Below are 12,218 nucleotides of genomic sequence, written 5' to 3' on the forward strand. Positions count from 1 at the left end.
CAGCAGGAGCAGCCTGTGCTTTGGGGCTGAGCTTCCCCTCCCAGAACAGCCCCAGCCAGCGCTGCCACTTCTGGGAACTGCTTCTGCTCCACGCAGAACTCAGCAGCCGCCAACCTCCACCAGAGCCCTCTGCCCTTCTCCCCATCCCCTCCGGGCTGCTGTGGGAGAAGGGACTGCGTGCTGCTGGCTCTGCAGGACAGGGCCAGCCAGCCACCTCTGTCCCCTCCTGCTGGCAGCAGCCCTGACCGGGCTGGAGAGCCCAGGGAGATTTTCAGCTTCATCCATCGGCTCAGGGCAAAGCTGAGCGGTTACTGTGGCATCTCACAGCCCTGATGTTCACGGCACATTTCTGCCTCCAGGGACTCCTGGCCACGCACAGAGGCCACCAAGCCCAGCCCAGCCATGGGTTCAGAGCTGGGAACAGCAGCCCAGAGCTGTCCTTCCCCGAGGAAAGGCAACCCAAGGGACAGCCTTGTCTGTGCCCCCCTGATGCCCCAGCCCTGTTCAGGTTCCAGCTGTGAGGGCACTGGGTCACCCAGGAGCCCCTCCGAGGAGCACAGGGCCTGTGGTTCCTGCTGAATCTCAGAGTACAGCACAGTCGTTCCAGGGATTGGGGAAATCCCTGGCCAGGCTTTATCTCCTACAGCATCACCTGGAGGGTGTGGGGGGCTCTGGAGCTCCCTGTGCCCTCCCTCACCCAGCTGTGGGACAGGACAGGACACCATCAGCTGGGGGGTGCACACAGGGCAGCCCCAGAACACGGGGCTGCACCCAGGACCCCCACACAGGGACTCCTGGTTTTGTTTTTGACAGCCTGCAGCCCCCCAGAGCACAGGAGCACGCTGCCCAAGCCCCTGGGGTCACTCTTCGCCCACAGGGAGCCCCTCACTCACCCACCAGAGCAGCTCTGAGGTGTGAACATGCAGAGCGCCCCAGAACACGGGGCTGCACCCAGGACCCCCACACAGGGACTCCTGGTTTTGTTTTTGACAGCCTGCAGCCCCCCAGAGCACAGGAGCACGCTGCCCAAGCCCCTGGGGTCACTCTTCGCCCACAGGGAGCCCCTCACTCACCCACCAGAGCAGCTCTGAGGTGTGGGTGTGCAGAGTAGTGACTCACAGAGCCACCCTGGAGGGATTCACCTCCCCAGCACCCTCCACCACGCTCTGTGCTGCCCTGGGGCCCGAGCTGGACCTCAGAGCCACCAAGGCCACCAGCGCAGGGTGGGGTGTGCAGCTGTGTCCCTGAGCAGGCGATGCTGTCACAGCTGGCTGCAGCAGGAAAAGCCCCCCAAACACTCCCCCTGGGCACGATCCCACCCCATCCCCTCTGGGGAGCACCCACTGCAGCCAGGGAAGCACCCTGGGCACGATCCCACCCCATCCCCTCTGGGGAGCACACACTGCAGCCAGGGAAGCACCTCACCTTCCCCTTCTGAGCCACCCTTGTGACAGGGGGTTCCAGGTGACCCTGCCCTGGCTGGTCACAGCACAGCCAGAAGTTAACTCCAGGCACTGCCATGGTGCCAACAGACCCGGCAGGGCACTGAGGAGCCTCTTTGGCACTTCCAGGATTTTGGAGCTGCAGGAGGAGCAGGAGGAGCTGTGCTGGCTGGCAGGAGGGAGGGCAGCAGCCCACAGGCAGACCTTGCACAACTGCCCTCGCTCCCTCCAGCTCCTGCAGAAAGCCCAGCAGTGCACAGAGCCCACAGCAGGCTCTGAGAGCAGCTCCAGCCCCTCCTCCTGCTCCTCAGCAGACACCAAACCCTCAAGGTTTCACAGGCCAGACAGCGAGAGCCCACCCACAGCTCGCTGCCAGGGAAGGGTGCCCTGCAGCCCTGCAGGGCCCTGTGCTGCAGGGATCTGGGGATCACACGCGTGTGAGCGAGCGGGCGTGCAGAAATGCCAGCACTGTTTGCTGGAAGTCTCCTTAGAGACAGCCCAGGCATTCAATTCCCCAGGAAGTCTCAATAGCTGGAGAATATTGTGGCAGAGGCTCGGGGCCAGGGTGGTTTAACCTCTGCAGTGTGGCACAGCCAGCAGGCACCAGGCAGGCACGCTGCCCGCCCTCCTGGCACCCAGGGCACCCCAGTGCCAGCTCCAGAGCCTGGGCAGCATCCCCAGCACCCCAGGGCTGGCAGCAGCTGCAGCAGATCCCCCCGGGAAGGAAACAGACCACCTCATTACCCGGGCCCGAGATCATTTTAGGATGACAGCTATCTCCGGAGATAAGAAAGAAAAATCCACCCTGCAGCTGCTGGGGGGAGGGAAGGAGAAACCACTTCCACTGTGAGAGCTGGGCGAGCCCCTGAGCGCCCACGGGGACAGCAGTGGCACCGAGCTGGCCCTGCCCAGCCCCAAAAACTGCCCACAGCAGCCCCCGACAAAACAGCCAAAACACCCAACACCCCTCATCCAAACAGCTCCCACAAAACAGCCAACACCCCTCATCCAAACAGCTCCCACAAAACACCCAACACCCCTCATCCAAAACATTTCCCTCCAAAGCAGCTCCCTGCCAGCCCAGGGAGGGGCAGGAGCAGCGGGACCAGCCCAGGTGGCAGCTCCAGGGCCAGCCTGGCAGGGACCCTGCCAGGGGCACCTGTTCCCATCTCCTGTGCTCTGTGTGCACTGGGCTGTGCACGCCACAGCCCAGCCGTGCAGCGGGGCCAGCCCCACTTCCCTTTTCTGCTGTACCTGCTCTGCAGAGCTGCCCTGCTGCCACAGCCCCGTGGGGACAGACAGCCCCTGGCCTGGGGACAGACAGCCCCTGGCCTGGGGACACGGCTCCAGCACCCAGAGCTGCGTTACCACGGCCAGGAGCACCAAGCCCCCTCCGAAATCGTGTTTCCAATTTCTGCAGCATTATATAATTAGCATCATTTGTGTTGCAAAAGTAATTGCAGTAACATTTTTAATTAGTCTATTTGAACACTAACATTTCTCCAGTGTGCATAATATGTTGACACGAAATTACTGGGTTTGAGGAACTCGGGATGATTGGAGTTTGTTTTGCTTTTGTTTCTGACTTGTTTAATGCAGTCAATAAGAGGCGGCAGCCAGCCCGCAGCGTGGCTCGAGCCGCTCTGGAGAGCAAAGTGTGATGGGTTTCACTTCCGTCTGGGGGGAGGAAGGGTGGCTTCTGAGGGCTCCAACACCAGAGAAATACTTGCTTGAGAGGTAGGGCCTGGGTGACATTTCCCAGCTGCTCACTTCTGGACTCAGATGTTGACTCGTGAGAAGACAAAACAGACCGAGAGCAGTGGCCTTGGAGGGCAGGGAGAGGAAACCTGGAGGGAGGAATTCTGCTGGCACAAGGTTTGGAAGGAGATCTAATCTGAAGAGTCTCTTTGCTTACTGAGTCACCAGCAGGGACAAGAAGTAAACATTCTCCCCAGAAAAGTTACTGCATGACATCCAAGCACACATTACCAAATTATGCTTTTTTCCCCTTTCGCTTGGGGAAGAATCAGGATTCTCCTTTCCAAGATCCTTTCTACACTGTACACACAAAAGCAGCGACAGATGCAGGTTATTTTTGCTCCCAAGTGTGAATCATGTTCCACTGCTCCTCACCTCTGCCCAGCCCAGCAGCTCTGGCTGCGCAAGCCCAGCTCCAGGGACCACGTCCCCCTCAGCACCCCGAGCCACACAGGGACCAGATCTGCCTGGACAGCAGGAGAAACAGCCCCGAGGATGCCAGGGTGGGAAACACGAGCAGGGAGGGAGCTGCCAGCTCCCAGCAGCAGCACATTCCCAGAAGGCGACCGAGAACTTCACTCAAAGGCTTTCAGAGCAGTTCCCTTCCCCATCCTCCAGCACTTCCCCGTCAGGAGAGCCAAGGCTTGGCCGTGTGCTCCTTCCCAGCCTGCAGCACCCAGGGCTGCTCCCGCGCTCCCTCCCAAAGCATTCCTGCTGCCGGGGCTGCCTGGGTGAGCCCCAGGGAAGGGGAGGACTCCACTCCACCTTCTGCTCCTGAGAAGTGTCTGCACCTTCCAGCTGCACTCTGTGCCCGGGCTGAGGGGCAGCCAGGGGACACCGAGCCTCCCTCGGCAGCAGTGCATCCTCCTGGCAGCCCCAGGCACATCCCTCAGCCTCCGACACCCACGAGGTATTGATTCCTTCCTGTTCACCTGCCAGGAGCAGGGGCTGTGCTCAGCCCCCCTGCCCACACCCAGACACTTTCTGGCTCAGAGAGAGACGCTGGCCCAGGAAGTCTTCAGATGAGCACAAGGATAAGGAGGAGATCGTGTGCGAGGATAAGAAGCAGATTAGCAGGCAATTAAGTGGCATTTTGTGGTATCCATTAGTATTTCAAGCTACAAAGAGTCAGTTTCTGCTAACTTCCTGCCAAAAGTCACAAGTAATGAGCTAATTAACAATCTAATTATTGCAAATGCCCTAGAAAGAAATCAGGGCACAGGTGAAAACCTACTTAAAGCGGGCACAGCAGTAGGAGCAGCTGAGAGCAGCCAGGCTGTGCCCCAGCTGCATTCCCAGCCATCCCACAGCACTCGGGGATGAGACACTCAGGGAGCGGGCACAGCAGTAGGAGCAGCTGAGAGCAGCCAGGCTGTGCCCAGCTGCATTCCCAGCCATCCCACAGCACTCTGAGACACTCAGGGGAGTGTTCAAGCTGGATGAAAGCTGTGCTCAGGAAAGGGAGAGGCAGACCCTCACCCCAGAGCTCCCTGCCCCCCCTGTGGGGCTGAAGGACCCCTACACAAAAGCCAGCCCTGGGATTTTCTGCCTCCATGTCAACATTTGCCAAGTTCAACCTGTGGGGCACAAGCCCAAAGCTGGTGCTCCCTGCACAGCCCAGCACGAGCACAGCTCCCCTGGCACGGCTGGAGCAGGGCAGTGCCAGCCCTGGCAGCCCCAGCTCTGCCTCCCACCAGGACAGGCCCCGGGGCAGCCGTGATTCCAGAGCAGATGGCAGTGCCAGGGACCTCTGTGTGGAATTCCCGAGCTGGGAATGCCCTGCAGGGAGCTGGGAGTGCCCTGCAGGGAGCCGGGAGTGCCCTTGCCCTGATGGGCACAGCCCACAGCTGCTTCCCCCTCAGGGGCACCTTCCCCTGGCACCTTCCCTGACACCCCAGCACTCCCAGCCGGGCTCTGGAGAACCCCCAGATCGCTGATTTTAGGCAGGAAGAGCCCGGGCTGGCGTGCAGAGCGCGATCTGCAGCATTCCCGGCTGCACAGTCCACGCTCCCCGTGGCACACACCACAGTGACCTGCCAAGGGGGTTCCCAAGGCACAAAGGGATGTCACAGACCTGCCACACACCCCTGGGGGTGGCACTGACACCCTGGCAGCGCTGCTGGTGCCACAGCACCCCCGAGCCAGGGCTGCACCTCTGCACCACCCCGAGCCCACCTGCTGCCCTGGCACCCAGGGTGATTCACACTGCCCAGAAACACCTGAGCACAGCCCTCGAACAGGAGCACGTTACAGGCTTGGATAACAGCTCCCGACAGCTGCAGGGGATTTGGAAAGGCTCCAGTCACCCGACACGGGGTGCTCCAGGTGGAGCTGAGCAGGCTCTGGAAACAACGCAGGCAAAGGCTGCTCCACACACACTCTGCATTTCACAGACACGGTGTGTGCACTCATACACCTCGCTGTGAGCCAGCTCAGGGAATTCACAGCCAGCAAAGCCTGGGAGGACCAAAGCAGAGACTGAGGTGCACAAAACCCCTCTCAGTAACGTGACTGAACTGCCCATGTGTGAAACCTCAGGTACCAGGGGAAGCTGTGACCTTGAGAAACAGCCCTAGGATACATTTTCGTCTCCATATCCACTTTCCTCTGCCTGCCAACACCTGTCCAGGCCTTCAGGCTGGGCTTTGGAGGTGGCAGGGAGATGGGTTTGGTATTTTAAGGTGCTATGCATGTGGCAAGTGTTAAGGATGAGAAGCAGCATCGTTTAAATTGGATTAGCCTCACACTGCTGGTACAGGCAGCTGCAGGGATGCTCCAGACCCACCCAGCTCCTCACAGCCACTCCAAAACCTCAAGGACAGCTCTGAAGAGGAGCCTTTCAGAGCTCTAAAGCACGCTTGTTTTCATGCCAAATACCTCAGCTTGGGAGTCAGCCACCCGCCAAAATAAAACTCTGTCCCAAATATTCACAAAAGCAAAATTTCGCTGCCAGCAGCTGCGAGCAGCAGCCCCGTTTGAACCCAGGTGGGAGCCACGGGCCAGGGCGAGCCCGAGCAGCAGCAGCCCAGCTGGGCTGGCCACGACAGCAAGCCGAGAACGCCTGGGTAATTCAGCCGAATCTCCCGGAGGGACATCCCAAATCCCCCAGGAGCCTCTCCAGGATCCCAGCATTATCAGAACAAAGAATTATGGTCATAGTAACCCGGCTACTGCAACATATTCGGTTATTAAGCCTCATTTTTTTCCCCAGCAACACAACCAAGCCATTGAAGTCCTCGCCGGCTGCGCAGTTCCAGCCGGGAGCAGCCCTCGCCCAGCCCGCTCGCCACCCGACACACGTTTTGGTGTTAAGTACATTAAAAACAAACTCCCCTCGGCCTTTTTCGGGGATTTAGCTGAAGCCCCGGGCGCTTATCTCTGCTAACGAGACCCGACCGGCTTAAAGGCACCGACTAGTTGCTGGGTTGATTAAAAAAATGACTAAGCTGCTTCGCGGAGCCGCGGGGATGCTCGGGGCCGGGGACGCGGGGACGCTCCCGGGGGGACGCGGGGATGCTCCCGGGGATGCTCCCGGGGGGCGGACGCGGAGTGCGGACCCCTCCTCGCCCCCGGCAGCGCCACACTCACCTTGACACTGGAAGCCCTGCTTGCCGAAGCCCCTGCGGAGAGAGAGGCGGAGTGAGACACCGGCCCTGCCGGAGGGGAGCGGGCACCGGGGCACCGGGAGGGATGCGGGGGTGAGGGGAGCCGGGACGGGAGGAGAGGAAGGGGCCCGGGGGATGGGAGGGTGAGCCCGGGGAGGGATGTCCCGCCGAGCCGCGGTCCCGGAGCGGCGGCGGCGGTCGCGGCAAGGCTCACCAGATGAAGTCGGTGCAGTGGCTGCAGAAGGTGGGCTGCTTGAAGAACCGCGCCGTGAACTTGTGGTTCTTCACCTCGTGCACGTTCTTCTGCCGCAGGGCGCCCTTGCGGGCGAAGCGCACCGGGCCCTCCTCGCCCTCGGGGGCCGGCGCTGCCGCGGGCGGCTCGGCCATGCTGCGCGGGGCTGCGGGCCCGGCCCGCTGCGCTCCGCTGCTCCGCCGGGGCTGCTCCGGCTCCGGCTCCGCTGCGCTGCCGGGGCCGCTGCCCGCAGCTGGCGGGAGGCTCCGACACCGCCCGCCGGGACACGCCCCCTCATTTACATGCGGCACCGCCCCGCCCTCATCTGCATCGCCGGCCACGCCCCCGGCCCCTCGCTGCACCGCCAGCCCCGCCCCCCGCGCGCGGCCGCGCCCACCTCGATTTGCATGGTGATTTGCATGGTGATTTGCATGGTGATTTGCATGGGGCAGGGTCCGCCCTTCGTTTGCATGGAGCGTCTGCATCCCGCGGGGATGCGCGGGCAGCACCGGGCACGGGCAGGGATGGACACTGGGAATGGGCAGGGATGGACACAGGGCATGGGCAGGGATGGACACCGGGACACCAGGAATGAGCAGGGATGGACACAGGGGATGGGCAGGGATGGACACTGGGCATGGGCAGGCATGGACACCGGGAATGGGCAGGGATGGACACCAGGAATGGGCAGGGATGGACACTGGCCACAGGCAGGGATGGACACTGGCCACAGGCAGGGATGGACACTGGGCACGGGCAGGGATGGACACCGGGACAGCGGGAATGAACAGGGATGGACACAGGGGATGGGCAGGGATGGACACCGGGACACCGGGAATGGGCAGGGATGGACACTGGGCACAGGCAGGGATGGACACTGGGCACGGGCAGGGATGACCCCAGCTGTTGGCCCACGTGAGGCAGGGCTCTGGGCAGGGTCACCAAGGCAGGGACATTGCCCTGTCCCAGTGCCCGAGCCGGCAGGTGGGGAATGAGCAGGACTCAGTGGGAGCTGGGTATGGATGTCTTGGTGCCAGCCATGGGGACACCAGCATTGCCCCATGCCCTCTGCAGGACTGGCAGTGACACTGCTGGGTCCTTGCGAGTCCCAGACTTCCCACTGTTGAGGCCAGAATGGTTTTTTTCCACCCTGATTTTCTGCACAGCACGAGTCAAGTCCAGAGGGGATCCGGGCAGGAGCTCGGGCACAGCAGCTGTGCCAGGCTGGGCACTGGGCTGGCCGTGCCTGGGGGAGCAGGAGCGTGGCCACGAGCAGCCCACGCCAGGCCACGTGCCCAGGGCTCACACAGACCCTGGGCTCACACAGACCCTGGGCACCAGCCACCAGCTCACTGGGTCTCTGGGAATGATATTTTGAATTTGCAGTTGGAATAATGAATGATCTTCTTTTCCCAGCCCACTGCAGGCACCTCAGCTGGCTGGCACAGAGGAGTTTCCAACCACATCCACCGTTCGTCTCTCTCGCTCCCTGACAGCACCCACAGACGTGGAAAATCAGGTCCAGCAGCCTCCTCCTCTGACATCCAGGTCTCCCTGGCCAGCCTGGTGCTGCATTGTCCTGCTCTGAGGACAATGAGAATTCAAATCAAAACACGAGACAACTCCAAGTGAAACGTAACCGTATTTCCACAAACAAGTCTTTCCAAATTCTCATTTCTGGGATTTAATTCTGGATCTGCATCCACGTGATCCTTCCCCTTTTGAGGCCCAGGACCATCCCTGCTCCGCTGTGATCCAGCCCTCCATCCTACATGCTCTTTCTGTGAAGAAAGCCCCGCTCACTCCATGGAATTAAACACCCAGGAGGCTTTCCCGAAATAGGCCCAGGGCTGTTATTATGCAGCTGCTCTAAAAGGTTCACTGCAGTAATGAAACGGGGCTGACCTGTCCTGCTGGTGTCACCCCCCCAGGACCAGCAGGCTGCTTCCATCTCTCAGCACCGTCTGATTTTCCTGCTAAGAAGGAGAAATCGATTGCAGCCGTCCCTGCTGGTGCTGAGTGTGCTGGGAGGGGCTGAGGGAGGGTCCCCGGGGTGTGTGGGGGCCACACGTGGGGCTGTCTGTGCCCAGCAGCCCCGGGTCCCCCTGCCCCAGGAGCCCCCCTCGCTGCGGGATCACACAGGGGCTGTGGAGCAGAAATAACTCCTCCAGCACGGAAAGGAACCCAGCAATAACGGGAATAATTACAGGGCGTTTTGGCTCCCTCGCTCTGCTCCGTTCGAGGGGTGCTCCCCTCTGAGCTGCTGCACTGCACGTGGAGCCACACCGGGCTGGGTTCTGCTCCTTTTAACTCTGAACTCTAGGCTCTGCCTGGTTCTGCCTTCTTGTTTTTTACTGTATGTTCCCATTTTCCAAGGACAGCCCCCATAGCTGCTGCATGTGGAACGCAGAGAATATGGCTTTCATTTCCCCCTACGAGTGTTGATAATCATGATAATCATGCTCAAACTTTTGTCACTGCTGGGCCACGGTACAAAAGTACAAAAGTACAAAAGCCAGGTACAGTTCTTGCTCTCGGGGGATTGCTTTCTTCTTTCCTTAGTTTACGTAATTCCACTTAATTTTACATTTTTCATTATTTAGTGCACTCTGAGTCACGTCATATTACAGGCAGGATCTTCACGGCCGTGTTAATTTTCACAAAAGCTGAGGACCCAGATCCCCCAGCACTCTGGGACGTCGGGATGAACATCCCAGCAGCTCCTTCCTCTGAGGAAGCTGTTATATTTATTTCAGCGGGGCAGTCCCCAGGTGTGCACAGGGGCTCACACACACAAACAACCCCGAGCGGCGCTCTCGGGGGAGAACAGTGCCGGAGCACAGGGAAACCAGCCCAGTCCATCCCCGTTCCCATGAAAATCTGCGTTCTGACGCTGTTCTGCTGCAGGGAAGGCTCCAAAGCCCCCCGGCGCTGGGCAGAGGTGTGGAAGAGATCACTGCCTGCCGCAGGGATCTCCATGGAGCTGCCTCGGCCCCGGGCCTCCCCGGCCGCCGGGGCACCGCGGGAGCAGGGCAGCGTCCCCGGAGCGTGATTCACATCCTCAGGAAGGGCCCTCATCCTCCCGCTCCTCATCCTCCCCCGGGCAGCCCAGGAGCTGCTCTGGGAGGGGGAGCTCGGAGCAGCACAGGGGTGGAAATGCGGGAGCAGCGAGCCCGGGGGGTCGGGGCAGGAGCTGGGGGGCTCCAACCTTGCCAGAAAAAACCGCAGCCCAAACAGGGGCTGAGGGCTCGGGGCAGAGCGCGGGATGCACTGTGCTGGACAGCTCCAGCCCCGCCTCGCCCCACAGCCAGCCCCAAAGCCCAGCAAAGGGATACAACCCCAGAGCCAGCGGAATTCCCCCATTTCCTGGGGGAGCTGGGCCCCAGGCGTGCGGGATCCCCTTGGTGTGAGGAGCCCCTGGGGGTGCGGGAGCCCCTGGGTGTGAGGAGTCCCTGTGTGTGGGGATCCCCTGGGTGTGCAGAGCCCCTGGGTGTGCAGGATCCCCTCGGTGTGGGGATCCCCTCGGTGTGCAGGATCCCCTCGGTGTGAGGAGCCCCTGGGTGTGGGGATCCCCTGGGTGTGGGGATCCCCTCTGTGTGTGGGATCCCCTCGGTGTGCGGGAGCTGCCCTCCCGGAGCAGCGGCTGCCGTGGGAGCTCCGGGCGTGTCCTGCAGCCCCAGCCCGGCTGAGGGGGATGCTGCTGCCCTGCTGCCCGCACCGATCTCTTCTGAAGAGTCCAAAAAAGCTGCACAACAGATTCCTTTCTGTTTCTTAATCTCTTTTTTCTTCAGGACCCAAATCCGCTGCAGGAAACAGGTGGAGGAAAAGTCCAGCTCTAATTACATATAAAGGTGCCTGAGCAGCACTCGGCAGCCTCCACATCCGTTTGTCCTCTTGCCCTCACCCAGCAGGCCAGGAGAGATCCTGGAGAGGGACAGGGATCCTGGAGTGGGACAGGGATCCTGGAACAGGGATCTTGGAATGGGGACAGGGATCCTGGAGTGGGACAGGGATCCTGGAACAGGGACAGGGATCCTGGAACAGGGTCAGGGATCTTAGGCAGAAAATCCTGGTCGCTGCCAACTGCGGAGGACGCTGTCGCTGCTCACAGCCGCTCTCCAGCCCCCGCTCAGCGGTGCCCGGGGTCCCGGGGGCAGCAGAGCCGCGGTCAAACCCCGCGGGACAAAGGGCCGGGGCAGAGCCGCAGCGGAGCCGCAGCGGAGCCGCAGCGGAGCCGCGGGCTGGGGCAGCGCTGGGGTGGGGACCTGCCCCGGGTGCCGTGGGGACACCGGGGACGGCCGGGGTGACGGGCACCCCCCGCAGCGGGGTGGCATCAGCTGCTCCGCTTTTTCCCTTTCTGCTTTCACAGCTTTGGCGTGTGCCACGTCCTCCGTGCAGCGAGGATGGAGCGGGGAGAGCGATGCTGCGTGCGTGTGAGGAGAGACCCGGCTCCCCACGCACCGGCGGCAGGAGATCCCCCGGGGCCGCCGCGGGCGAGAAAGAGCCCAGAGGCTGGAGCCTGAGCTTACAGAGAGCTCCGGAGTGGGGACAGAGCGAGGGGACAGCCGCGGGGACACAGGGAGAGCAGCAGGGACACGGGACAGCCGCGGGGACACGGGACAGCCGCGGGGACACGGGGACAGCAGCAGGGACAGGGGGACAGCAGCAGGGACAGGGGGACAGCAGCAGGGACACGGGGACAGCCGCGGGGACACGGGGACAGACGCGGGGACACGGCCGCAGCGCCGCCCGGCTGGAGCAGCCCCTGCTCCCGTCCTGGATGTGAAAATCCATCATTTCCTTTGCCTCCCCCAGCGGCCTGGCCGTGCCCGGCAGGGCGGATGTGCAATGCCTGCTGCCCCGGGCTGCAGGGGTGTGACGGGCAGGGGCCGGGCAGGGCTGTCCTGAGGGCATCGGGACACTGCCGGCCGTGCCAGCGCTGCCGGGGCACAGAGGGCTCCCCTGCAGAGCACCTCTGCCCACCGGGAGCGGGGTAAACCGGGGGCAGAGCACCCAGGAGTGCCGGGCAGAGAGGAGGGAAGCCGGGCAGAGAGGAGGGAAGCCGGGCACAGAGGAGGGAAGCCGGGCAGAGAGGAGGGAAGCCGGGCGAAGCGAGCACGGAGCCGCTGCTCCCTGCCCGGGGCTGCGCATCCCCGGCTCCCTGCAGCGAGGGGCGCTGCC

The 12,218-nt window shown here is 62.1% G+C and overlaps 1 protein-coding gene across 2 annotated transcripts in view; it reads right to left on the reverse strand.

The window, feature by feature from the left end:
- The window catches only part of PRKCB (protein kinase C beta), an 85,925-nt gene extending 78,733 nt beyond the window's left edge, over positions 1 to 7,192 (reverse strand). For both annotated transcript variants that reach the window (XM_039732280.1, XM_039732279.1), the window contains exons 1-2: positions 7,020 to 7,192; positions 6,789 to 6,820 (exon numbers count right to left, since the gene is read on the reverse strand). In XM_039732280.1, coding sequence (XP_039588214.1) covers positions 6,789 to 6,820; positions 7,020 to 7,192 — 205 coding nt within the window. The remainder of the gene's footprint in view (positions 1 to 6,788; positions 6,821 to 7,019) is intronic.
- Positions 7,193 to 12,218: the final 5,026 nt, after the last annotated feature.

This window comes from Passer montanus, unplaced genomic scaffold (assembly GCF_014805655.1).
Source record: "Passer montanus isolate IOZ18808 unplaced genomic scaffold, ASM1480565v1 scaffold8, whole genome shotgun sequence".
Taxonomy (NCBI): domain Eukaryota; kingdom Metazoa; phylum Chordata; class Aves; order Passeriformes; family Passeridae; genus Passer; species Passer montanus.